At 37.3% G+C, this 25894-nt stretch overlaps 1 protein-coding gene across 1 annotated transcript in view; it reads right to left on the reverse strand.

Annotated features, from left to right (window-relative positions):
* LOC136856798 (uncharacterized) overlaps positions 1 to 25894 on the reverse strand; it is a 123891-nt gene that overhangs the window by 69933 nt on the left and 28064 nt on the right. The window contains exons 3-4 of the mRNA XM_067134911.2: positions 22686 to 22810; positions 7586 to 7752 (exon numbers count right to left, since the gene is read on the reverse strand). Coding sequence (XP_066991012.1) covers positions 7586 to 7752; positions 22686 to 22810 — 292 coding nt within the window. The remainder of the gene's footprint in view (positions 1 to 7585; positions 7753 to 22685; positions 22811 to 25894) is intronic.

Consider the following 25894-nt stretch of genomic DNA (forward strand, 5'->3'; position numbering starts at 1 on the left):
GAGGGTTTTTCAATCATTCCCACTTTCAGTTTTCCTATCACAACTCTATGATCTCCACCAAAGGCTTCATCAGGCATGGCTATAACATCTAAAAGGTTCTTCCAGTGTTCTTTCTAGATGGTTATATAATTAATCATGGTCTTTGTTCATCTGTCTCCCCAACCATACCTTTTAATCTTCTGACTGCTCTTTTTCCTAAACCAGGTGTTTCCAACAGTCATTTGGTTCCTCATGCAAAAATCCACCAAAAACTCACCTTCTGGATTTATATTTTCATATCCAAAGGGTCCTATAACATCTTCCTTCGCTTGTCTTTCCATTCCAACTTCTGCAGATGAGTTACTGAGATGAAATGAATGACGTGATATATGATAGTAGGAAGGGGGAGGGTGATACCCTGTGCCAGCATATAGCCTACTCCTGTTAAATAGCACCAAGAAGATGGCATTCTCAAAGTTATCAAGAATAATATATTTAATGGAAAGTGTTGCAGTATAGATGGATGACCCTATGATTTTGACTTGTACATGAATTTACCCAGTCTAGAGGCACTTGTGGTGAATTTAATCATGTCTATCAGGATGATTGGAAGTACAATGATAAATCTGTTAACTAGCTACAAATGACTCAAGAGACATTTGATTCCCTACTGGGAAAGCCGAAGAGACATATTTACAGAAAAGAAACTAATTTCAGGAGGCCAATATCACCAGAAGAATGACTTGTTATTAACCTGAGATGAGTAATAAAAGCATATTACAAAGTCTTAAAGTTGTTTATAAACAAATATAATAAAAATCTGCTGGAAATAATTATTTATTACTTTATTATCATATTTTATCAATTCAGAAGTTACACCCGGATATTTCTCACAATACTGAAAATATTTAAATGATTTAAAATTAATTAAGCACAAAATACTAAAGTGAAATATCTATTGTAACTAGCAAAAACATATTAATAAATTCAGGCATGAAGAAGTCCTAATCATTTTCTTACAGCAACCATTACATAAGAATTGTGTAAACAGGCATTTAAGTAGCACACCACTTTGTAATCATCAATAGAAAGATTAGTTCGTTCAGTCGGTTTGGGAGCAGAGGAATCAGGCTGCCTCTCTAATGTATCAATTTCACTACAAGTTATTTCTTGAAATTTCAAATGCACTGCATGATTTGTGAGAACGAGGAAGAGACTTCAAGTCAGGCAGCAGACTTCTTAAAAACATGAGGTCTTCATCCTTTTCTTTAGCCATATCTTTCTGAAGAAATAATAAAGCACTTACTATTTCTGCAGACAAAGAGTGGTCAAAAGAAGGAACTCCTAGACTGCAACTTCTAGCTTCTGATACTATTGTATCATGTAGGAAACTCATCAGTTGAAAAAACTGCCAAGAGCTAGTTGTTTCCACCGACACTAGGTCTCAACTTTTCAATTTTGTTGATTTTCTGATGAAAAGAGCCACGCAGTGTTTTCCATCGGGATTTGGCATGTTTGACTTAAAGTAGAACGAGATCTTCATTAGTATAATCATCACCACCTCAGTCTTAATTGGATCACTGGGCATGGGCGCCCATACCCAGGGGCAAGGTGGAGACGCGGCCCTCCCTCTAGCTCTCAGGGAAAGGAAAAAATCTAATATATCAGGTGTTTTTCTTTCAAGAAAATGATTTAAAAATCAGTATTACATAGAAGTGGTAGGGGATACCATGTGTAGTATTCTACCATGGAATACAAGTCGCCATTCATCTTCCAAAATATTAAAAATACTACATACCCCTAGGTCTAGCCCCCCTCCTACAAACTATCCTATGGGCCTTGGTGGGTGGTCTTAATCAAAGCTCTTCACGATTATCAAGGATACATGTAAAAATGTATAGGATGTCCTGCAGGAAGAGTATATACCACAGCCAATGACACATTTGTGGTATGATGTAGCAAAACAGTATGTTTTGAAATCAAATTTTTCTAATTGCATCGGTAGTATAGATGGAAACATATGGAAGTGAAATGTCCGTCTGAGACTGGCTCATTATACTACAATTACAAACAGTATTTTTTGGTAGTGCTTCAGGCTGTAGCTGGTGCTGACTGCAGACTAATTGTAGTTGGATTGAGTGCTGCAGGCCGCCAGAGTGTTGGAGGTAGATTCAGGGCATCTTCATTGTTTCAGAAATTAGAAGCTGAAATTTTGGATGCGCCTGATCGTGCAGAATTGCCAGATACGTTGTACAACTTTCCATTGCTGAAGAGGTTATTGATCCTGAGTTCATGAGTGTTACTATGGCCACAACAGCAACAGTATGAAAGAGTCTGGTTAGCGTTTCTGTTCCTCAAATTCAGCTAAACTAGTTAGGGAAATACTAATGCGTTATTTTAGTGGACCTGAAAAGTGACTTGGCAGAATAATTATACTGTACCAGACAATATTATGTAAATAATTGCTGAAGTAAACAGAGAGGGACTAGTTGCACATTAATTTTGAAGGTGTCATATCTGTTCACTACTAATATTTAAAACCGTCAAGAAAAGATGAGATTCTCTTTTTTTAATGCTGACAGTTTTAAATGGGAAACCTCATGTAACTAAAGGCTGTTGTATGTTATGTATCTGCTATACTCATTCCTTAAACAGAATTGAGAAAATAAAACCAGAACTTTATTTTCATAAATCATCACAGTCTACCTGTGCTGTACTGCTCCCAGAGTTTCCTATTAAAATTGTACTGTTCTTGTATGACACTGTGTTGGGATCCCATAAAAGTCTCCTCTTAAACACAGCACTGATTCAGACCTCTTCCGTGGTGAAAACTGTGTGAGCTTGTGAGCAGTATGCTGCATTTAGAAGCACAGCTTCCTGTCGAGCTGTGAGGCAAGCAGGAAAGCTGGGATGACATGGCCTTGAAACCTTTGCAACATATGGTGTGGGCAGTCTCATTGAAAGAAGTTGTTTCTAAATGGAGCATGCTGCTCGCTTTCCTGCATACTGCTTACTGTAAAGTTTGCTGTGTTTGGTTTGAACGTATCCTAACGATTATGATGTGTGCAGCAAGGTGTGGTACAGAAAGGACTTGAGACTTCAAACAGCCCAGAGGATAAAGGTGCTGCACACCAAGGTTATCTTCAAAAATGTAACTAGGTTTTCGTATGTAGCTACTGCCGTACTCATCTTGCAACAGGAAATGTGCCTTCACTTTCTAGATCGAATAGGTTCGAGTTTCCTCCCAATCCTGGCTACCTTGCTCCATTGGATGTAATAATGAAGAGATATGCTGATATAGTGCCTGTATATTGGAGCAGATAGCATGGTGGGCCAAGTGATAATGATAAACATGCCAGTAGATGTAAACATGATGGTTATGAGTCTACTGCAGCAGCTGGATGATTATTAGAGAACAGGATAGAGGCATCTAGACTTAGATGATATGACACACAAAGAGAATGACAGAGGAAAAGGATACCCAGGAGGATGCATGAAATGGAGATAACTGGAAAACAACAAAGAGGAAGACCAAGAGTCAGGTGGATGAAAGGTGTAAAAGAATGTGTACGGAGAAGAGGAAAGGACTGGGTAAGAGTGAAGAGGGAGAAGTGGTGGGAAGACAAGAGGAGATGGAGAGGCTTATGTTCCAAACAGATGTGACCAACAGCTGGAAACTGCATATGATGATGATGATGATAAAGGAATCAGCTGATACACAGTTCCAATCACTTGAGCAGTCTAGTGAAGAAAAGTGTAATGAGGGTTTGGCTGTGTTACTTGGTCGTCCAGCTGCTCTACATGATGTACAACATAACAAAGGGCTGGAACCAGTTGGATGGAACATACCGGTATGCTGCTTCAACTAATAATAATAATAATAGATAGGAGGCATCAACATAAGTAATCTGTGCAGTGATAAGGTCAAAGCTATCCAGACTGACAATGATGATTATGCTACGATTGTTGAGCCATTACTGAATGAATTGCATGAATCAGAAAAATCTACCATACCGAGGCATGGAATGAAACAAACTACTTGGACACAGCCAAAACTCTACTTCTTTGAACATTATATACAATACATATGCAGAAGAGGTATTGTTTCAATCCATTTCAATCCATTTACATTCAGTCAAAGTAACCCTGTACATGATAGCCTTAATTGACATCAGACATTGTGACGTAGTGTATATGCCATGAAGATACTGCAGCTGTGCATCGATCAGGGCATGTTCAATACATTTTAACGTGTAAGAGCCACCAAGAATATAATGCACAATGAAATAGAGAGAGCAAAGACTTCATAGACGAGTTTGTTGACAAGAATGTAGCCTTTCTTAAACCACGGTCCAACTCTGTCGCGGGGCTGCAAGAACTACCTATTTGCAATGATACACCAGCTTCGTGATCCTACTATGTTTCCTACAATGAGTTGCAAAAAAATAAGATAATCTTGCAAACTATGTCTCCAGCACACCAGCAGTCTCCAAATAAGAACTTGCAAACCATCTCACCCAATTACCAAAAAGCATCACAGTATCAGGACAGCCGGAGGCATAACCATCTTTTGAAACATTAACATTAAGCCAGTTCTGGTTAACATTGCACTCTGAAAATGTATAATAGAGGACTATGTGGAAACGTGTCTAGCCGAGGTGCTACTTGACGGTGAGCCTTGCTTCATGCTCAATTAGGTTTACATCCATCAATCCATCCCAATGTGTCCATGTCCAACTGTGCCATGTTTCTGTACTTGATGCTGATTAAGCACTCTGCTGCTGCTAAAGATATCACCAATTACATAGAATTAGACTCAAAAATGTCTATCATATAAAGGGATCTTTGCCACAATCAAAATATGTTGGGCGTTATGAAGAAATTATTCAGTTTAGATGATGTATCAGCTTGGAGACTGGCTATATTATGTTGTTTTTTAGCTAGTTGCTTTACGTCGCACCGACACAGATAGGTCTTATGGCAATGAAGGGATAGGAAATTCTTAGGAGTTAGATGGAGCGGCTGTGGCCTTAATTAAGGTACAGCCCCAGCATTTGCCTGGTGTGAAAAGGGGGAAACCACGGAAAACCGTCTTCAGGGCTGCCGACAATGGGATTCGAACCCACTATCTACCAGATGCAAGCTCACAGCTGCGCGTCCCTAACCGCATGGCCAACTCGCCCGGTGCTGTATTATGTAACACATTCATAGACCTCGTGTTCACTTGCAAAATGTAGATCAAGCTTATGCCTTACATGAGTTACTTCTCATATCATCAGCCTGTCATCAACGATAACATTCTCCCAATATTCCTCTTCATCGTTTGCCACATTATCATCTACTCAATATCAAGATATTTCTTTTGACACACTTTACCAATGGCAAAGGGGACGGAGGGTCCTTAGATGCCTATAAATAAAACTTCAGTTTAGCTTCACTTATTAAAGATTTATCATATTTGAATACATTAAAGAGTGTATGGATTTCAAAGAAAATAATGATTGGAGAAATAATTTTATAAAACATGAAAGCGTTGTACTGTATTTTGCCTACGTAACTACGATATCTTCCTAATTTAAAAAGTAAGTCATCTATGTGCTTTGTGTCACATAACTTTTAGCTTGCATTCAGGAGTTAATGGGTTGAAACCCTGCTGTCAAGTTGCTCTGAAGATGGTTTTCCATTGTTTCCCCATTTTCATACGAGGCAAATTCTGGGGCTGTACATTAAGGCCACAGTCACTTCTTTCCATTTCTAGCATCCCATTCAAAATTGTTCCTTAGCATTATTAACAGGCAGAGAGGACTTGGAGGCTCATGAACGATAACTTAATATAAATTGTTTAATAATGGATATATTTAATAGGTTATTTTTTGTTGTTCTAATTATTATTGTAACTGACAATAACAATGTGTTTTAAGAAGATTGTTTAACCTTATTCTGTGACATTATGTTCACTATATGGCAATAGCCTGAGGACTTTATTGAATGGTTTTAATATGTTTCTACAAAAACATTTTTTAGAAAACGTCAAAGTGAATGTTTTTAAGAAGATCGTGATTTTATTATTAGTTTTGTTTAATTTTAATGATTATTTAAACCAAATTGCATCAGATTTTAGCAATCCAAAATGTAATAATTGCAAGTCTTGGACAATATGGACTCGGAAATAGTATAATTATAATATGGTTTTTAAATCTTTATCATAGTTTTTATAATGTGTGTGACGTAGATAAACTTATATATGTTTGCCAATGTTTCCAGTGTATATCAGCTGATGATGATGCAATATAAAGCGTTGAAACTAGTCCTGATAAAATAAATATATATGTTGTAATTTCATCTTAACAACATTTTTGGTATTGAATAAGGTGGATACGAATTTTAATAAATTGTTAAATTCTTATATCAAAGGATACAGTTATAGAGCAATCAAAAATAAATCAAAGGGTTTTTAAGTCATCGTCCCTACCCTCTTAGTGTACTGCTAGCATTAATTTACACTCATTATAAGTTGAAATAATATTCAATAAATATTGTTGCTACATCTTATTCAATTCCCACACCCCTCAGCCCCGCTATAAAATAGCCCCTCCTCACTTCCTCCTCCCTTCCCCATTCTCTCTGATCTGCCCTACCCCGTTCCCCTCTCTTCTTGGTCTTCCTCCCCTTCATATCAGTTATGCAATACGTCCAACACATCGCAGCGCAAAGTTTTTATTATTTTAGTTATTTTTATTTATTTTTACTATTCGATTGGCCCCCTTTTTTCAACAGCCCTTGTACAAATTTGGCTTTTTATTTTTATTATTATTTATCAGTTCACTTGTTTCCACATTGAACTGCGAATCTTCCCAATCTACTTCATATAAATAATTTGACTTTCAAGCGAAACTTTCGCCTTCAATTTTTTAAGGACATTAAACTAGAAGCTCTTTGGACATCAATGTACCATGTTTCTACATTGTTCGCTGCGTGTGCATCAATTGTTTTCTAAATACCACTGCTACCATATGATGACTTACAGCTGTCAGAACTTTATAGCGAAGGATACACAAATTTTCAAGAATCTTCGGCATCTAAATTAATCTAATTGAATCATCCTTCAATGGCAGCTAAGTGCCTTACTTTAATGCAATCTTTGCATAATTTAAAACTTTTTTCTCAATTGTGACTGTTTCATCTTCAAATTTATAGTGTCAAACAAAAATGTTTCTATGATATATGTGCATTGTTTATGGACTATTCAATATGTTATGAAATTCGTCTTGTTGGCTGATGATAACCTTGACATTAGTTCCAAATAAATGTTTCATTTGTATTGTAACCCGCATTACAAAAATTTGTATTGAAAAGGTGGAACTGTTAAACTAAACTTTTAATTTTACATGTAATCACAGTTCAATACGGACCATTCAACATGAAGTTTATATCACTTAAGGATGGCTCTCGTGTAAAATGTTACTGCAGGTGTATAAATCTATGTTGTGGACTATAATTTCTTTATTAGTTCTGGGTTAAAAAAAAAAAAAAAAAAAAAAAAAAAGGAAGATAAACTTTAAGAGAGCTTCCAATATCTGAGATCTACTGGTATTTATGAACTAACCTTGCTCAAGAGTGATGTTTGATGGTAGTTTATAAACTTGCTTGGCTGGTATCAAACAGTATTCAGCCCACCCACCATCACAGTGGATGCCTATGGTGCTGTCTAAACCTCCTGTAGCACAGAAGTGAATATTTCCACTGGTACATGGCTTACATGTGCCACAGCCACTAAAAAAAAAAATTAAAAATTGTATTAAACCATCTGCATTTTGTTCCCTTCTAAAAATTAATGAATGAATTGATTGATCTAATGGAGAGATGAAAACTCGACATCCTCGGATTATGTGAAGTAAAATGGAAAGGGAACGGAATGAAGAAACTAAGAAAGGGGTACACCTTGTACTGGATGGGTAACAGTAAAGAAAAAAGAAATGGAGTGGGATTTATAGTGAATCAGAATGTTGAACCAATAGCTGAAGTTGAGTATGTAAATGAAAGAATTATAATAATGCACATACATGTAAACAAGGCACTATTGAAGATAGTACAGGTGTATGCTCCACAGACAGCGTGGAAGAAAAAGATGATTTCCTCTATGAACTGGAAACACATATTGTTGGAGATGGGATCATGATAATGGGAGATCTGAATGCTCATGTGGAAACTGATAGAATGGGATATGAGAATGTTCTGGGCCCATATGGGTATGGCGAGAGAAATGAAGATGGAGAGAAACTGTTGGACTTTTGTATCAGAAATAACCTAATAAGAAAGAACACATGGTTTATGAAGAGAAATGCCATAAGATCAGCCGATATAGTTGGAATGGACAGTATGGAACACTCATCAATTTTATAATAACAGACCGAGAACGGGGAAGATATGTCATGAATACAAGATAATCCCCAGTGAAAGTATGGAGGGTGATCACAGATTATTAATTGTGGAGTTAAAACAAGTAAAAATCTCTAAAATTGTACTGAAGAAGAAACCAAAGATCAGGGTTTGGGAATTGGAGGAGGAGGATAAAAGAATGACATTCCAAGACTGGATAAAAAGGAAGTAGTCTAACATGGAAGTACGTAGTGGAGAAGAACAGTGGAACACTTTAAGACAGACATTTGTGGAAGCAGCAACTGAAGTATGCAGGAAAACAAAAGCAAAGGTTAAGGGAAAGAAGACATGGTGGTGGACAGACAAAATATTTTTAAAAACTAAAAGAAAGGAACAAGGTGAAGAAAGAAATGGATAAGGAAAAGAGAGATGAGAATAAGATAGAAAGGTTACATGTGGAATACAAAAGATTGAAACTACAAGTTTGAGCAAGATAGTCGAGGAAATCAGAAACTATTATACAGAGTAATAAAATCAAAAAGAATAAATCAAGAAAAAATCAAGGCATTAGAGAGAGAAGATGAATCCATAGTACATGATGAAAAGAGTCTTCAGAAGGTGATGGCAAAGTATTTTGAAAAACTTTATAATGAGGATGACTGCTCGGATGAAGAAGGAGATAAGAAAATGGAAATAGCAGATGGAGAAAAAGAAGAGAACCCTATAACATGGTTGGAACTTGAAAGGGCAGTGAAAGCAATGACGAAAGGTAAAGCAAGTGGAAAAGACTAATTCAATGCTGATAATGATTAAGGCAGCAGGAAGCATTGACTACAGTGACTTTATCAAGCCCTCAATGCCATATGGAAGGATGAAAGGATACCTGAAGATTGGCAATAAGGAAGCATTGTACCATTGTTCAAAAAAGGAAATAGGAAGAAATGTGAAAATTATAGTGGAATAACCCTATTATCAAATGGGCTAAAATTAATGGAGAAAGTCGTAGACAAAAGACTGAGGGATATAATAGAAACACAGTTAGAGGAAGAACAATATGGCTTTAGACCGAATAGATCAACAATAGATTTGATATTTACAGTGCAAACGATAATCGAAAAGCATCTGGAAAGGAACAAGGAAATCATCTTCGTATTTTTGGATTTGGAAAAAGTTTATGATACAGTTAAGAGAAAACATGTATCGGAATGCCTACTGAAAAGGAATGTACTAAAATCATTAATTAACAAGATAAAAATGTTCTATCATGAGAGTAAAAGCAGTGTACAAGTAGGGAGTGGTGGCTCTGAAACATTTTGTACAAAAAAAAAGTCTCAAGCAAGGAAGTGCACCGTTACCATTATTGTTTATTATACTGATGGATGAAATCATAAAACATGTAAAACAGAGTATCAGTAGTGATGAAGTGAATGCTTTGGTATTTGCAGATGATGTGGTGATTTGGAGAAAGGGAGAAAAGGAAGTACAAAGGAGACTGGACATTTGGAATGAAAATCTGAAGGAGTTTGGAATGGTAATTAGTAAAAAGATAACTGTAGTTATGCACTGTGGAAAAGAGAAAAAGGGAAGCCAAGTGAACATAGACAGAGAACGGTTAGAGAATGTAGAACAGTTTATGTATCTGGGTAGTATTATTAATGGAAGAAATGAAATCAACACTGAAATTAATAACAGACTAAGTAAAGGTACAACATTTTATCATCAAGTCAGAGCTTTTATGGGATGACAAAGTACCGAAGAGAACAAAATTAACATTATATAAATAGTATTTCATACCAATTGTAACATACGGACTAGAAACACTGGTAGCTAATAAGAGACAAGATAGTAAGATCCAAGCAGTAAAAATGAAATGTTTAAGAACATCATTTAAAAAGACAAGAAGAGATAGAATTCAAAATATTAAAATCAGAGAGCTAAATATAGAACCATTAGTACAGAAGATGCAGAAAGCAAGACTGAGATGGTTCAGACATGTAAAAAGAATGGGAAAGGAACAGGTAGCAAGAAGAGAATTGGAAAGAGAAGTTAAGGGAAAGAGACCAGTTGGAAGACTGAGAAGAAGGTGGATGGATCAGATTTGGAAGGACATTAGAGAAGCTGGATTGGATGTGGCGCAAGTAATGGAACAGGAAAAGTGGAAGGATAGAAAGGAGTGAAGGAGGCTTGTTAACCACACCTGGGCGACTTGAGTGGGACATTGGTGGTGATGATGATGATGATGATGAATGCAAGTTAGTCTAATGCTGTTACTTTAGAGCTCAGCTAGCATGGTTTTGAGTACATAATTATGTTATTGCATTTAAACTATACAAGGATGCCCAGTTTTTAATTATTAGCAGAATATAACTAAACATTTGGCTGTTTATTTTTTGTACACTACTTTATATGGAAATCACAACACCAAGAAGGTCTGGATCATTTATATTTATTTTGGAGACTTTAAACTGTATCACGTAGGAACATAAACAATACTCGAGCCAAGTGGATTGTGTACATCACACTCTCCGTATGATCTGCCAATTAGTAGCTGTATTAATCCATAAGATCACAGAACTGTACAATGTAGTTGATGATTTTTTGATATATCAAGAATTAAGCATACATAAGATACATACCGGTAAAACAAAAAGTATTGTATATAGAAAGATAGAACACACAAAGGATAAATATAATGTCATGTCAGCATTGGATGAAGTAGCAACTGAAAGAGGAAATGAGGAAAAACATGAAACAGAAAAGGAAAAGGACAAACATAAAAGCACAAAAGGACTAGAACTATCTCCACATCTTCATACACTGCTGTCTTCAAATACAGCATGATTCAAAAGACTGTTAACATTTGACGAGGCAATACTTCACAGAATTTTGGAGGTAGAGAGGTAATAATTGACACTCATGATTGGCATGATATGGGGTTTTATTAACACCAAAATAAAGTAAATAAAGCTTCACTAACTGTGCCTTTTTTGGTAATGTCAACGTGCCGCGATTTCAGGTGCATCTGACGCCTTTTCTCACGACAGCTCCTTTTATACCGTATTAAGGTCTCTTGCAGCATCACAGACGTGTTGCTGTCCAGTGCTATTTGTTGGTCATTTTTAGTACTTTATTTTGGTGTCAATAAAAACCCATATCATGCCAGTTATGTGTGTCAATTATTACCTCTCTACCTCCAATATTCTGTGAAGTATTGCCTCATCAAATGTTAACGGACTTTTGGGTCATTCTGTATGTGTCCTGTGCGACAATCATAGTTTCTCTACATTAATTTCTTCTCACCACCAACATGTTCATTTCTCCTTCCTAGCTCCACCAGGAGGACAAACTTAAACACTCATTGAGAAGCCATCTCGACAGGTCTTCAATTTTGATGTAGGAAGTGTAGGAAAAAAAGAACACCTCTTCCATATTCCTGTGTTTATCTGGCTTTCTCTATTAACTGAATGATTTATAGCCTATATTCTAGTCTCTTTGGCTGTTTTAACATGATGGTGAAAGAGAAGTCAATAACAAACTGAATATGTAGGATAAAAAGAAAGTCTCTGTTTGTGTGTTCATCTAGCTTTCTCCACTAACTGAATGATTTATGGACTAGAATATAGTCTCCTCAGTCATTTTGATATGGTGGTGAATGAGATAACTCAATAACAAACTGAATATGTAAGATAAGAAAGCCTCTTCCATGTTTCTGTCTTTATCTGGCTTTCAAGCTCAGGCTTCATAGAGAGAAACTGTATTATGATAGCATAGGAAAGGGCAATAAAGACAGGGAAAACTGACAAGAAGCTTGCTACAAAGTTTGATGATGAAAAAAACACTAGATTGTATTAAATTATGTCTTCAGAAAGGGAAAGGAAGTATTGGCTCACTATTTCTAGGACTGATAAAACATTTTGATTCACCCAATAATTCAGTTTAAAATATTTCACAAAATTTGATTGGCAGAAAAATGAGAAAATTTACTAAAACTAAACACTTTTTCTTTTGCTGGTGGTTTAACATCGCACTAACTCAGACAGGTTTTGGCAATGATGGGACAGAAAAGGACTGGGAAGGAAGTGGCTGTGGCTTTAATTCAGGTACAACTCCAACATTTGCTGGTGTAAAACTGGGAAACCATTGAAAATCATCTTCAAGGCTGCCGACAGTGGGGGAGTCCCAAACCCACCATTGCCCAAATGCAAGCTTACAACATCATGGCCCATACCACGCAGCTAACTAACTTGGTCAAATGCTTATTAATCCTGCTTGTGATAATCAGGTTATCTCTTCTCATATGCTGCTTACATATAGAAATGAGATCTATAGGCTTGGACTTTAAAACTACTCCACCAATAAAAATGACAGTGTGAGGGTCTAAACTTCCAGTTGGTTCACAATGCTGCACCACTCTGTCTCCGAACTGTGTATGAATTTTTAGCATACGGTTGTTCCATCTGTAGTTGAAAAAAGTTACAGGACCTTTCATCTGTTACTGAGGAGAATGTTGATTCAAAATAAGTTCAATAAGCCTTGCAGAATTAATCATTTATAAGGAAAGAGAAAAATTGAGCCAACAATTTGTTTTGTGATAACTGTTTAACACACATCAATTTTTAGAGATGCAGAGATTTTTGGCATATAAGTCGTGGATTCTCAGATAACAGTATTAATTGTTTTATGGATTCATATGTTTATGTAAGTGAAACCGAACTTTTATCACTAAACCACTGATTGTGGAGGATGTGCCTATGGCCTGTAAGTTAGACACCATCCCTGTATTTTTTTTTTTTTTTTTTTTTTTCTAGGGGCTTTACGTCACACCGACACAGATAGGTCTTATGGCGACGATGGAATAGGAAAGGCCTAGGAGTTGGAAGGAAGCGGCCGTGGCCTTAATTAAGGTACAGCCCCAGCATTTGCCTGGTGTGAAAATGGGAAACCACGGAAAACCATCTTCAGAGCTGCCGATAGTGGGATTCGAACCTACTATCTCCCGGATGCAAGCTCACAGCCATCCCTGTATTAACCTAGAGTGGGAAACCCTGGCAAAACTCTTCTAGCTTGACCAAGAGTTGGATTAAACCCATTTCTCTTCTCAATTGTATTACCCAAGCAAGAGGCATTCTATACCTTTTTGTTAAACCCATCTTAAATGAATGAAACAGCTGGAAATCAAATATGGAGGAAGTGTATAATCATTTTATTCGTTTTTACATCCCAAACTACTTATACAGTTTTTGGTGACGCCAAGGTGCCAGAATTTAGTCCTGCAAGAGTTCTTTTACATGCCTGTAAATATGCTGACACGAGGCTGATGTGTTTGAGCAGCTTCAAATACCACCGGACTGAGCCAGGATCGAACCTGCCAGGTTGACGTCAGATGGCTAGTGCCTCAACTGTCTGAGCCACTCAGCCTGGCAATCTGGAGGAAGTAGGTGGAATGCTACTATGCTGATCCTTAGATTAGATATAGTCAACACTAGATTTGTGGGCCACCTGCAACCCACAATGTAATTTTGTGTGGCCCACAGCAAGATTTAAAAAAATTAAATTATATGTATTATCATTTCAGCTATAAGATTTTTGAAGAAAACAGGTCATTTTAGACATTTCAGAATAAATCGGAAAATGAATTTCTTTTCATAAACAATAAGGACAACAATCCACAATGCCTTTTATTTGAAAATGTTCCACTATCAAAAGAAACTGTCACAAGAAGGGTCAAGGAAATAGATTCTCATATCAGATGAATTAGAAAGTGTTGTTACATATTCAGCCTACTTTTCACTGGCAGTGGATGAATCAACAGACTTAACAGATATGGCCCAACTGCTGATTTTCATTCAAACTGTTTCAAAAGACTTGGTAATTAATGAAGAGGTACTAGCATTAGAACCATACATAACACAACCAAAGGTCAATACATTTATGATAGTTATGAAGGTTGTAAATGGTACTGGCGATATCAATAAGTCTTTCAGCTATTGTGACAGATGGAGCTACATCAATGCACGGTACTCTAACAGGCTTAGTTGGCTTACTGAGGATAGCTGGAACCAAATGCCTTGCATTGCACTACATTACACATAAAGAGGCTCTGTGTGGTTAAATTTAACGTATCCACAAAGACGCACACTAAATGCCGTCAGTTGGTACAGTTATTTATTCACATCTATTTACAAATTAACACCATAACCTTAATCACAGTATCACAAATAAAACACTCCTCTCCGAGAACATCAACAAAGCCGCCATTTTAAACAACTGCTGATCACTTCAACATGGAGACTGCAACCACTGCATGTCACAACAACACGAGATCACAAGTATATTCTTGCTACTAACCTTTGGAGAAAGGAAATCTAGGTGTATGAAAAGAGCTCAGATGGAAAGCCACTTTTAGGGAAAGAAGACAAAGCAGAAAGATGGCAGGAGCATATCCAGCAGTTGTATGAAGGTAAAGATGTAGATAATTTGGTTCTGGAACATGAAGAGGCTGTTAATGCTGATGAAATGGGAGACCCAATTTTGAGGTCAGAGTTTGACAGAGCTGTGAGTGACCTCAATAGGAACAAGGCACCTGGAATTGATGACATTCCCTCTGAATTACTGACTGCCTTAGGAGAAAACAGCATGGCAAGGTTATTTCATTTAGTGTGCAAGATGTATGAGACAGGAGAAGTCCCATCCGATTTTCAGAAAAATGTTGTTATACCTATTCCCAAGAAATCCGGTGCTGACAGGTGTGAAAACTACCGCACCATTAGTTTAGTATCTCATGCCTGCAAAATTTTAACACGTATTATTTACAGAAGAATGGAAAAACAAGTTGAAGCTGAGTTGGGAGAAGATCAATTTGGCTTCAGAAGAAATGTAGGAACACGTGAAGCAATCCTGACTTTACGTCTGATCTTACAGGATCGAATCAAGAAGGACAAGCCCACGTACATGGCATTCGTAGATCTAGAAAAGGCATTCGATAATGTTGATTGGACCAAGCTATTTATGATTCTGAAGATGATTGGGATCAGATACTGAGAACGAAGAATTATCTACAATCTGTATAAAAATCAGTCTGCAGTGATAAGAATCGAGGGCTTTGAAAAAGAAGCAGCAATCCAGAAAGGAGTGAGGCAAGGCTGCAGTGTGTCCCCTCTCCTTTTCAGTGTTTACATAGAACAGGCAGTAAAGGAAATCAAAGAGAAATTTGGAAAGGGAATCACAGTCCAAGGAGAGGAAATCAAAACCTTGAGATTTGCCGATGATATTGTTATTTTATCTGAGACTGCAGAGATCTCGAGAAGTTGCTGAATGGTATGGATGAAGTCTTGGGTAAGGAGTACAAGATGAAAATAAATAAGTCCAAAACAAAAGTAATGGAGTGCAGTCGAACGAAGGCAGGTGATGCAGGAAATATTAGATTAGGAAATGAAGTCTTAAAGGAAGTAGATGAATATTGTTACTTGGGTAGTAAAATAACTAACGATGGCAGAAGTAAGGAGGACATAAAATGCAGACTAGCATAAGCAAGGAAGAGCTTTCTTAAGAAAAGAAATTTTCTCACTTCAAACATTGATATCGGAATTAGAAAGATGTTTTTGAAGACTTTCGTGTGGAGCATGGCATTGTATGGAAGTGAAACATGGACGATAACTAGCTCAGATAGAAAGAGAATAGAAGCTTTTGAAATGTGGTGTTACAGAAGAATGCTGAAGGTGAGATGGATAGATCGAATCACGAATGAAGAGATACTGAATCGAATTGGTGAGAGGAGATCGATTTGGCTAAATTTGATGAGAAGAAGAGATAGAATGATAGGACACATCTTAAGACACCCAGGACTTGTTCAGTTGGTTTTTGAAGGAAGTGTAGGTGGTAAGAACGGTAGGGGTAGACCAAGGTATGAATATGACAAGCAGATGTAGGATGCAATAGTTACGTAGAAATGAAAAGGTTAACACAGGATAGGGTGGCATGGAGGGCTGCATCAAACCAGTCTATGGACTGATGACTCAAACAACACCATAACTCTACTAAACAATAACTCATCATTACCATCAAGACCACCTCTTTATATACGTGCCTGGCCAGGCTTCTAGAAAAATACATTACTAAAATACCTTCTCGTAAATTCTCGAGTGCCTAACAACATGATTATAATGTACAGAATATTCTACCATGATCTAGTGCCATTCTGGAAGTTAACAGTGTGTTTCAAAATACTGTAGTGGATTACACATTATATATACAGGTAAGAATAAATGATATAATATTATTTACATTAACTGAACTCATATAAATATTTATGTACAGCACATGTTTCATGATGTAACCTCACAAACAATGTGATTGTAATGTAATAGTAATACAAATACTAACTGGGTGTAACACTTCATAGTCATACATACAAGTAATAATAATAATAATAATAATAATAATAATAATAATAATAATAATAATTCAAGCTCGAAACTTGCATTATTTACCCATGGGTGAGAGAATATTGTTTTCAAGTTATATCTGTTTATCAGTCTTTCATCAAATTCTGGACATGGAGGATGTTATGAAAACTGTCATGCAGTGTGTGAATTTAATTAAGGATGGGAATTGGGCTTTGACACAAATTTCTTTTTGTACAGAATGGAAGTCAAATATGATGATTTAGTCTTGTACACTCAAGTACATTAGCTAAGCAGAAGAAACTATTTGAAACAGTTTTTTTGCTTTTAGAAAAGAGAGTTTTTAGAGGAACACAAGAAAACAACACAGAACTATCTGATCCCCATTTTAATAGCTTACTCGCCTTTCTAAAAGACATGACACGCCGCATGAATGAACTCAACTTGAAGTTACAGGGATGCAGCTGAACCATCTCAGATTTAATTGGACACCTAGAAGTTGGCTGATGTTTTAAAAATTCACTCTAGTCAAAGGAAACTTGATACTTTCTGCAAGGAGTTGATGGAGGAGAGCCATGACATTGTTTTCAAATTTGGTATGCTAATGCGTGACAAACTTTTGGAAGAGTGAATGATTTACTGATTTCAGTGACATGCTGTCACAACGAATCAGTATTGCCAACTTAGCAGATTTTCCACTAATTTTGGCGGAATTAGAAGACTGTCAATGGAGAAATATATAATTTAGTGGACAGCGGAATTTTTGGCAGAATTCTACATTTATTATAGCGGAATTTAGTGTGTTATCCATTTTATGTTCTTTTTTAATTTGTACTCCAGTCTGTCTCCAAGCTATTCCATATTTCTTGTCAGGAGCTAGCAGTCACATGAGGAAAACATGTTATTTGGATTTGGTGTTACGAGATCATGGTAACATAAACTTCTAATGAGTGGGGAAAGGGTACTTATCTCTTAGTTGACGAATGACGACAGATAATGAATGAGAGAGTAGCATTTATATGTATGCTATGAAGGAAGACCATTTAATAAACTGGCCTGTTTTGTGTGTGGCCCTTGAGGTAGGGGATTCACCTAGTTTGCACCCGACACTAAAACGCCTACAAGTTTTAGCTTGGCAGCTCGCAGGCATGGGGTTAATGCCAGTGAAACTCGCAGATCAGGTGAGTGCAGACATTTACATCATTATTATTATTATTATTATTATTATTATTATTATTATTATTATTATTATTATTATTATTATTAACGCGTTATGGACTACCAGTGCATTGATGAAACTACTCCAGGTGGCAGCCCAAAAGGGAAATCCACCGCCACGATAAGTGGCGCAAGCAGGCCAAAGGGTTCTGGAGAGCCTGCACCACAACGCGAGGGGAAGTCGGAGTCCCCTGGGAACCACAGACTCAAGATGAAACGCAAGTTCTGGCTAGGAACTCTGAATGTAAACTCACTACTTAAGGTCAGAAAATTGAAAGAACTAACAAAGACAATGGAAGAAAGGGAAATAAGAGTTTTTGCTGTTCAAGAAACAAGATACAGAGACGAGGACTTACTCGATACTGGAAAGTTTAGGATATTTAAAGGAAAACCAGCCATCATAGTGGACCACACTAAATCTCTCCCACTATTCAGAACAGCATTCATTGTAGACAAGTGTTTAATAGACTCCGTTGTAGGTTTCGAGAGTTTCTCTGAACGCCTATTATTTCTGCATTTAGGATGTGGAAACAAAACGTACACATTAATCAATGCCCACGCCCTGAGCAATGAAGACAACCGCAAAAAAGCAGACAAAGTTGATAGTTTTTGGGAGGAATTGGAAGATCAGATCTCCCAGATTCCCGAAAGAAATGTGAAGGTATTAACGGGAGACTTCAATGCTCAGATAGGAAGAGAGAAAAAGTTCAGAAAAATAGTAGGGGAACATCCGGCACACAGGCGGACAAACAGGAATGGTGAGAGGCTTATTGAGTTGTGCCGAGCCTTTAATCTACAACTCATGTCAACTAAATTCAGACACTTGCCAAGAGAACAAAAAACGTGGAGATCTCCCAATCCGATTCTGGGTGAATTCCAAAGTGACCATGTGGCGATCTCTAAACAAGCGGAAAAAGAAATCATGAACGTGAAAGTATTACGAGGTGCCCAAGTTGATTCTGATCATTATTTAACCAAAATAAAGATGAGACTTCTCCCAGTCAGGAAAAGACGAAAGGGGAAAAGAGTACCTAGATACGATGTGGGAAGATTAAAACTTAGTGAGGAAATAAAGCATCAATACCAAAAAGAGCTGGAAAACATTAATTCAGTAAACTGGGATGACATTCGAGACAATATTAAACATGCTGCAAGTAAAACCATTCTCTTGGCGAAACAAAAGAAACGTGAATGGTGGAATGAAACATGTGAAGATGCACTCTTGCGCAGAATGGAGGCATGGAAGAAATGGAGTTCCACCAGAAGGAACTGTGACTTGATTGCCTTCAGAGATCAAAGAAAATTGACAGCACAAACTTTCAGGCAAGCGAAAAGACAATATGAAACAGATCAGCTGAAGAAGACTTCAGAAGATTTCCAGAAAAATAACACCATAAATTTCTATCAGACCTTTAAGTCACGGTTAAAAGGATATCAATCACCTGGTCTATGTTTTGAGGATGAAGAGGGTAAACTAGGAATGAACAATAAGGAAAACTGTGAAATTCTTGCCAGATATTTCAAAAGATTACTGAATTGCGACGGTCCACAAGAAAGACTGGCAATTAAACGACCGCAGGTAACAATGCCAGATTCAAAGCCACCTAATGAACGTGAGGTATCCAAAATCATCCAGGAGCTAAAAAATAACAAGGCAGCAGGTGAAGACGGTATTGTGGCAGAACTGCTCAAAATGGGAAATGCAGAATTAATCTCATCATTGACCCATTTATTTAAAATTATTCGGGAAACGGAAAGAATTCCAGAAGACTGGCTGACTGCTTTAATACATCCATTACACAAAAAAGGGAACAAGAAGGATGTCAATAATTATAGAGGAATTTCGCTGCTTTCAGTCCCATATAAAATGCTGTCTAAAGCCCTTCAAACCAGGGTTGAAGAAACTCGATGAAGAACTGGGCGAGTACCAAGCTGGATTCCGGAATGGCAGATCATGCGCTGAGCAGATTTTTAATCTCAAGAACATCATAAAGTACAAGATGCTGGGACGAAGCAAATATGTTGTAGTCTTTGTGGATTTTAAGAAGGCCTACGATTCAGTAGATAGAGAGACGTTATTCGGAATACTGGAAGAATTTGGTGTGGACAGTAAAACAAGGAATATCATTAAACAGACACTTACCAACACCAAGTCAAAGGTCAAGTTCATGGGTGAAATATAGGAGTCCTTTGAAGTCAAGACTGGTGTGAGACAAGGGGATGGACTCTCACCAATTCTCTTTAACTGTGTCTTGGAAAAGGTGATAAGGAAGTGGAAAGAAGGAATCCCAGATAAAGAAGCATTCCATATTGGAAGCGGGGCAGGTGCTATACGGATAGACTGCCTGGCATATGCTGACGATATCGCAGTCTTTGCCAGTGACATAGAAATAGCAAAGAAAAGAGTGGAACAACTCCATAGCATAGCAGAAATGACTGGGAAAGTCAAAAGAGTAAAGAGCTTCAAGTATCTTGGAGAAATAGTTCAAGAGAATGGATCAGAGAAGCTAGCTCTGATAGAACGAGCGAGAAAAATGGAAACAGCGTATCAGCTCACTAGAGACACCTACAACAAGAAAGCTTTGTCATATGGAGCCAAATTAAGACATCTGGACACAGTCATCAGATCTGAATGCTTATACGCAGCAGAAACATTGGACATGATTGGAAAGGGAGATCTAGAGAACATCAGAAAGAAAGAGAGGAAAATGCTCCGAAAGATCCTGGGCCCGAAAATGAAAGGTGGGGAGAGGAGACTTAGACCCAACAAAGAACTATACCAGAAGACAGAGGAAGTCATCGTATTGATGAAAAAGCGAAGGCTTCAATTTTATGGACATCTACAGAGAATGGACACCAACCGACTGACAAAAAGGATTTTCAGCTTCTTCAGCCTAAGGAAGACAGAACCAAAATGGTTTCGGGAAGTAAGGACCGACCTGGCCAGGATAGGAGTAGAAAAGGAGGACGTACTGGACAGAAACAAATTTAGACAAAAAGTGAAGGAGACTGGGGAAGAACTTGTGAAGAAGAAGAAGAAGAAGAAGAAGACCTACACAGAAGAAAGAAGTCAGTGCAAGGATGAAGAAGTACTGGCAGAATGTTAAGTCAGGACTGGTGAAAAATAACGTTAAAGACTGTAAAACGTGGTCCATAGATGGCCGGAACGATAATAAATAAATAAATAAAATTATTATTATTATTATTATTATTATTATTATTATTATTATTATTATTATATATCAGATTTCTGGGCAGAATTTTAGCGGATTTTAAGTAGTATTTAGCGGATCTTGAAAATATAAGTTGGCAACACTGCAACAAACGGTATTTTACCACCCAATGAAATGCAACATTTTGGAGTAACAAGACACTGCCGGTATACAATTGGAGTTATGTGACCTTCAAAATGAACCTTTTATTCAGTCAGCGGTGGAGATAGGCATTAACTTTTGGAAACTGGTACCAAGGGGGAAAATCCTGTATTTGAGTGGTTTTAGCTACAGAATTGTATCCATGTTTGAAAGCACATGAAGATGCGAATGTGATTTCTCAACTAAAAAGGTGGTTAAATCGCCACAATGAACTTTACTGACTGATAATCACCTTCAAGATTTGTTACACGTATCATCTAACAACTTATATCTGAATCCTTTAAATCCAACATATTTAACATTTTAAATCAATCATTTTATATTGTTCTCCCAGTAGAAAAATAATTTAACAAGGATATTAATTAAATGCATATATCTATTGTCTTAAAAATACCAAGTTTATTAAAATTCAGTATATAAGTGTGCGTTCCATACACTACCACTCATCATAGATTGGCTCTCGTATAGAAAGAAGTTGGTCATGCCTGCCTCAGTTCATATCGACAGATTTCTCTTCCTCCTCATTTTTGTTATCATTGTTTGTATGTACTTTGAGTATGTGATGCTGGTCCTGCAGTCTTGGGTAGTGAGCCTGCCTCTTACCTGGTGGCCTTGGATATGATTCTCGGCCAGTTCAGTGATATTTACCTGGATCTGAGGTCTGATTCGATATCCACGTGTAGACAGCTGAAGAGCTATCCAACAGTGAGATAGCTGTCCTGGTCTAGAAAGCGAAGAATAATGATTGAGAGGATTTGTCGTGCTGACAACGCATCACCTCATAATTGATAGAGCTTCGGGCTGAGCAGTGGTTCCTTGATAGGCCAAGGCCCACTGGGGCTGTAGTGCCATACGGGGGAGGCAGAGAAGAGGTTTAAGATGCAGGTTGTGAGATCTACTACTTAAGCAACTTATTTCTAAGTTCAGTATAGATGTTGTTCCATGATTTAATTTCATCTTCCCTACAATTCTCAATTCTGAAGTTTTGTTTACCTAGAACCATAGTGGACCCCAATTCATTGCAAACATTAGGCCATGGTTGCTTCCTTCTCACTCTAAGCACTTACCTAACCCATTGCCGTCAAGTCCTGTCTGATTTGGTGTAACATTAAACCACTAGGAATTTAAAAAAAAAAAAAATAGACCTATATATATATATATATATATATATATACACATTCCAGTACAGGCACCATAGCTTCACATGATGCATAAGGCTATTGACCACAATGTCTCATGCCCCATAGATAAAGCAAAGATAATAATCATAATGATGATTATGAATTATGATGATTTAAACAGTTTACATATATTTTGGTCCATATTTACTTACCTGTTTGGGTCTACTGATACCTTGTCCCCAATGTTTATGTGGGTAACTTTTGATCCAACTGCTTTAACCACACCACTGAACTCATGACCTAGAGTCACTGGTTTTTCACTGACTGGGAATGAACCCTGTGGAAAGAGGAAATAATTCTTAGTGACAGAACATACACTGTTTTTTCACTAATTATCTTGTCTTCAAGTGATTCAATATACATATTACTGGCTTTTGAATTTAGAAAACTGAAGATGACTACATCTGGCATAACAAATACAAAAAACGAATGTGCTTGAACTGCCTCTGAAGTTCATTGAAAAATCCACAGTTCTAGCTCTTCAGGCAAACAACTCAATGTTGAAAACGTCCTAAGGATACGAGCTACAAATTTTAGATAAATAAAATATAATAAAGTATGAGAATATATTCTTTACTTATTCCTAAAAATGAGAATCCTTTTCTTAATCATCTTTATCCAGTCAATTAGATTAGCAGTTTGCCTTTTTCTACCACTACGAGCACTAATGTGAGTCAATACATTGTTTCACTCAAGCACCGCTACAAGTGCTAATGTGAGTCAATACATTGTTTCACTCAAGCACCACTACAAGTGCTAATGTGAGTCAATACATTGTTTTACTCAAGTACCACTACGAGCGCTAATGTGAGTCAATACATTGTTTCACTCAAGCACCACTACAAGTGCTAATGTGAATCAATACATTGTTTTACTCAAGCACCAGTACGAGCGCTAATGTGAGTCAATACATTGTTTCACTCAAACACCACTATGAGCACTAATGTGAGTCAGTGCAGAGTTTCACTTATAAAGCCCTTATAACTACAATTGGTGTGGAAATTTTTCAAAAATAAAACAAATGCCTGAGGTTATTGAGCCTAGGGACACATTACAGAAAGAATTATGTAAATAAATTAATTTGGCTAGTATTTGAATTTTAAAAAGACAAGTAAAGAAACAAGCAATTTTAGGCTGTTTTTCCAGAACTACATTTAGGCTGGAAGTGATTTTTTCAGATATACTTAAGAGAGATGCTTCTACTTTCCTGGTATTTTTTCCCATTTATTTGGGATCAGCACTAATATCGATCAATCCGTGTTTAATGTATGCCAGATACCCTTCCTGATATCAACCTTATGTGAGGGGTGATGTATCTACTATTGCACGCTTCTGTGGTAGTTATTAGCATGATATCTTGTGTGTGCATGAAGGCGTGTATTGAAACAAACCACCGGCCCTATGCCAATATGCTAACCGTTCATTCTAGGAGCTGGACTTTCAGATATACTTAAGAGCCTGAAATAAACATTCTTAAAATCATTTTTATTACTTTATAGCAAAGAATTCAAATAACGGATTCCTTTCTTTAACACAATATTCCATTCTTACTCTCAAATTTTTTTCAGAGTCCTCCAAGACTAAGTCCCCAATAGTTGTCACCCATTCATGCTTGTAAATAAAAAATGAATTATAGTTCATGGTGGTAACTAAGAAAGTTGTCTAGCTCCTTGACTGAATGGTTATCATGTGTTCTTCAGTTCAGAGGGCCTCGGGTTCAATTCCCGGCCGGGTCAGAGATTTTAGCCTTAAATGGTTGATTCCATTGGCCTGGGGACTGGGTGTTTGTACTGTCCCCAACTTCCCTGCAACTCACACACCACACACAACACTATCCTCCACTACAATAACACACAGTATCCTATACATGGCAGATGCCGTCCACCCTCGTCAGAGGGTCTGCCTTAACAAGGGCTGCACCAGGCTAGAAATGGCCACAGAGAATTATATATTATGCTAAGAAGGTTCATAAGTTTGGATTTTTCTTAGAATAATTGAGTTTGTAAAACTGTTACGAAAATAAATGCCAACTGCTGTAGTACAGATTCAGGGCCATAGAATTGGAGAGAACACCCGATAGATGTGGGACTTCTATTTCCTAGCATAAACAATTCTTTGCATCCCGATACACAGAAGAAATTCACGTATTACAGTTTCATTAACAGAGCCTTCGAAGTTCCATTAACCAAAAATGAGAGAAAAGAGGAGCTCGCATACATTCGCAAACAGGCCTTGTTTAACGGTTTTAAATAATAATGTTATTTGCTTTACGTCCCACTAACAACTTTTACGGTCTTCAGAGATGCCGAGGTGCCGGAATTTAGTCCCACGGGAGTTCTTTTACGCGCCAGTAAATCTACCAACACGAGGCTGTCGTATTTGAGCACCTTCAAACACCACCGGATTGAGCCAGGATCGAACCTGCCAAGTTGGGGTTAGAAGGCCAGCATTTTAACCGTCTGAGCCACTCAGCCTGGCTTTAACGGTTTTAGTTCCCAAGCCATTAATAAAATAATCACTAAGTGCAGATATAAACAACAGATAAATTTGGTAGAACAATCGGAGAAAGCAAAAAAGTACATAAGGTTTGCATACATGAAACCTAATATTTATGTACTCGCAAATTTATTTAAGAAACACAACATTAAGGTAGCCTTTTCCACAAACAACAATACTAAACATAGGTTTTTCAACCACAATATAGTCAACAAATCCAAAGAAGATGAATATCAGGAATCTATAAGTTGACTTGCTCCCAAAGCAGGGTTTTGTATGTCAGACAGTCCGTGTGGAATTTCTCAATAAGATATCAGGAGCATGTCAACGCAGATAAATAGAAGGTTCTCCGCAATGGGGCTCACATGAAGGAAACGGGACATAAATTCACCAACATTAAACAAGACCTTGAAATCATTAACAGGATAAACAAGGGAAGACTTATGAATAATTTAGAAAACATTCACATCCTTCTTGATAAGCTAATGAATAAGGATCAGAATACGAACGAACAAAGGAACCCTCTATATGAACATAGATACATGAAATTATTATAACGGAAGCAAACAAGCTTAGAAAATAAAACAAACAAGTATGGCATCTCTAAGACACAGTTAGCACACCCCTCCTTGTGAGAAACAATAACAGATGAGGACACTCCCTTGACTCCCCTCTCCCCGTCGAACCATGCTAGCAAACAGGCTATAACACATTGCTACTATACCAGATCGAGGACGGAGGAAACAAATGCACGCCCAAGATAGCGGGAAGTAAAGACGTGAATCCAGGCAGGGATAAGTTAGAATTTTTTCAAAACACTACCCTCCTTTCTTCATAAGAGATAATTCTAAATGCAGCACTTTTG

This window comes from Anabrus simplex, chromosome 1 (genome assembly GCF_040414725.1).
Source record: "Anabrus simplex isolate iqAnaSimp1 chromosome 1, ASM4041472v1, whole genome shotgun sequence".
Lineage (NCBI taxonomy): Eukaryota > Metazoa > Arthropoda > Insecta > Orthoptera > Tettigoniidae > Anabrus > Anabrus simplex.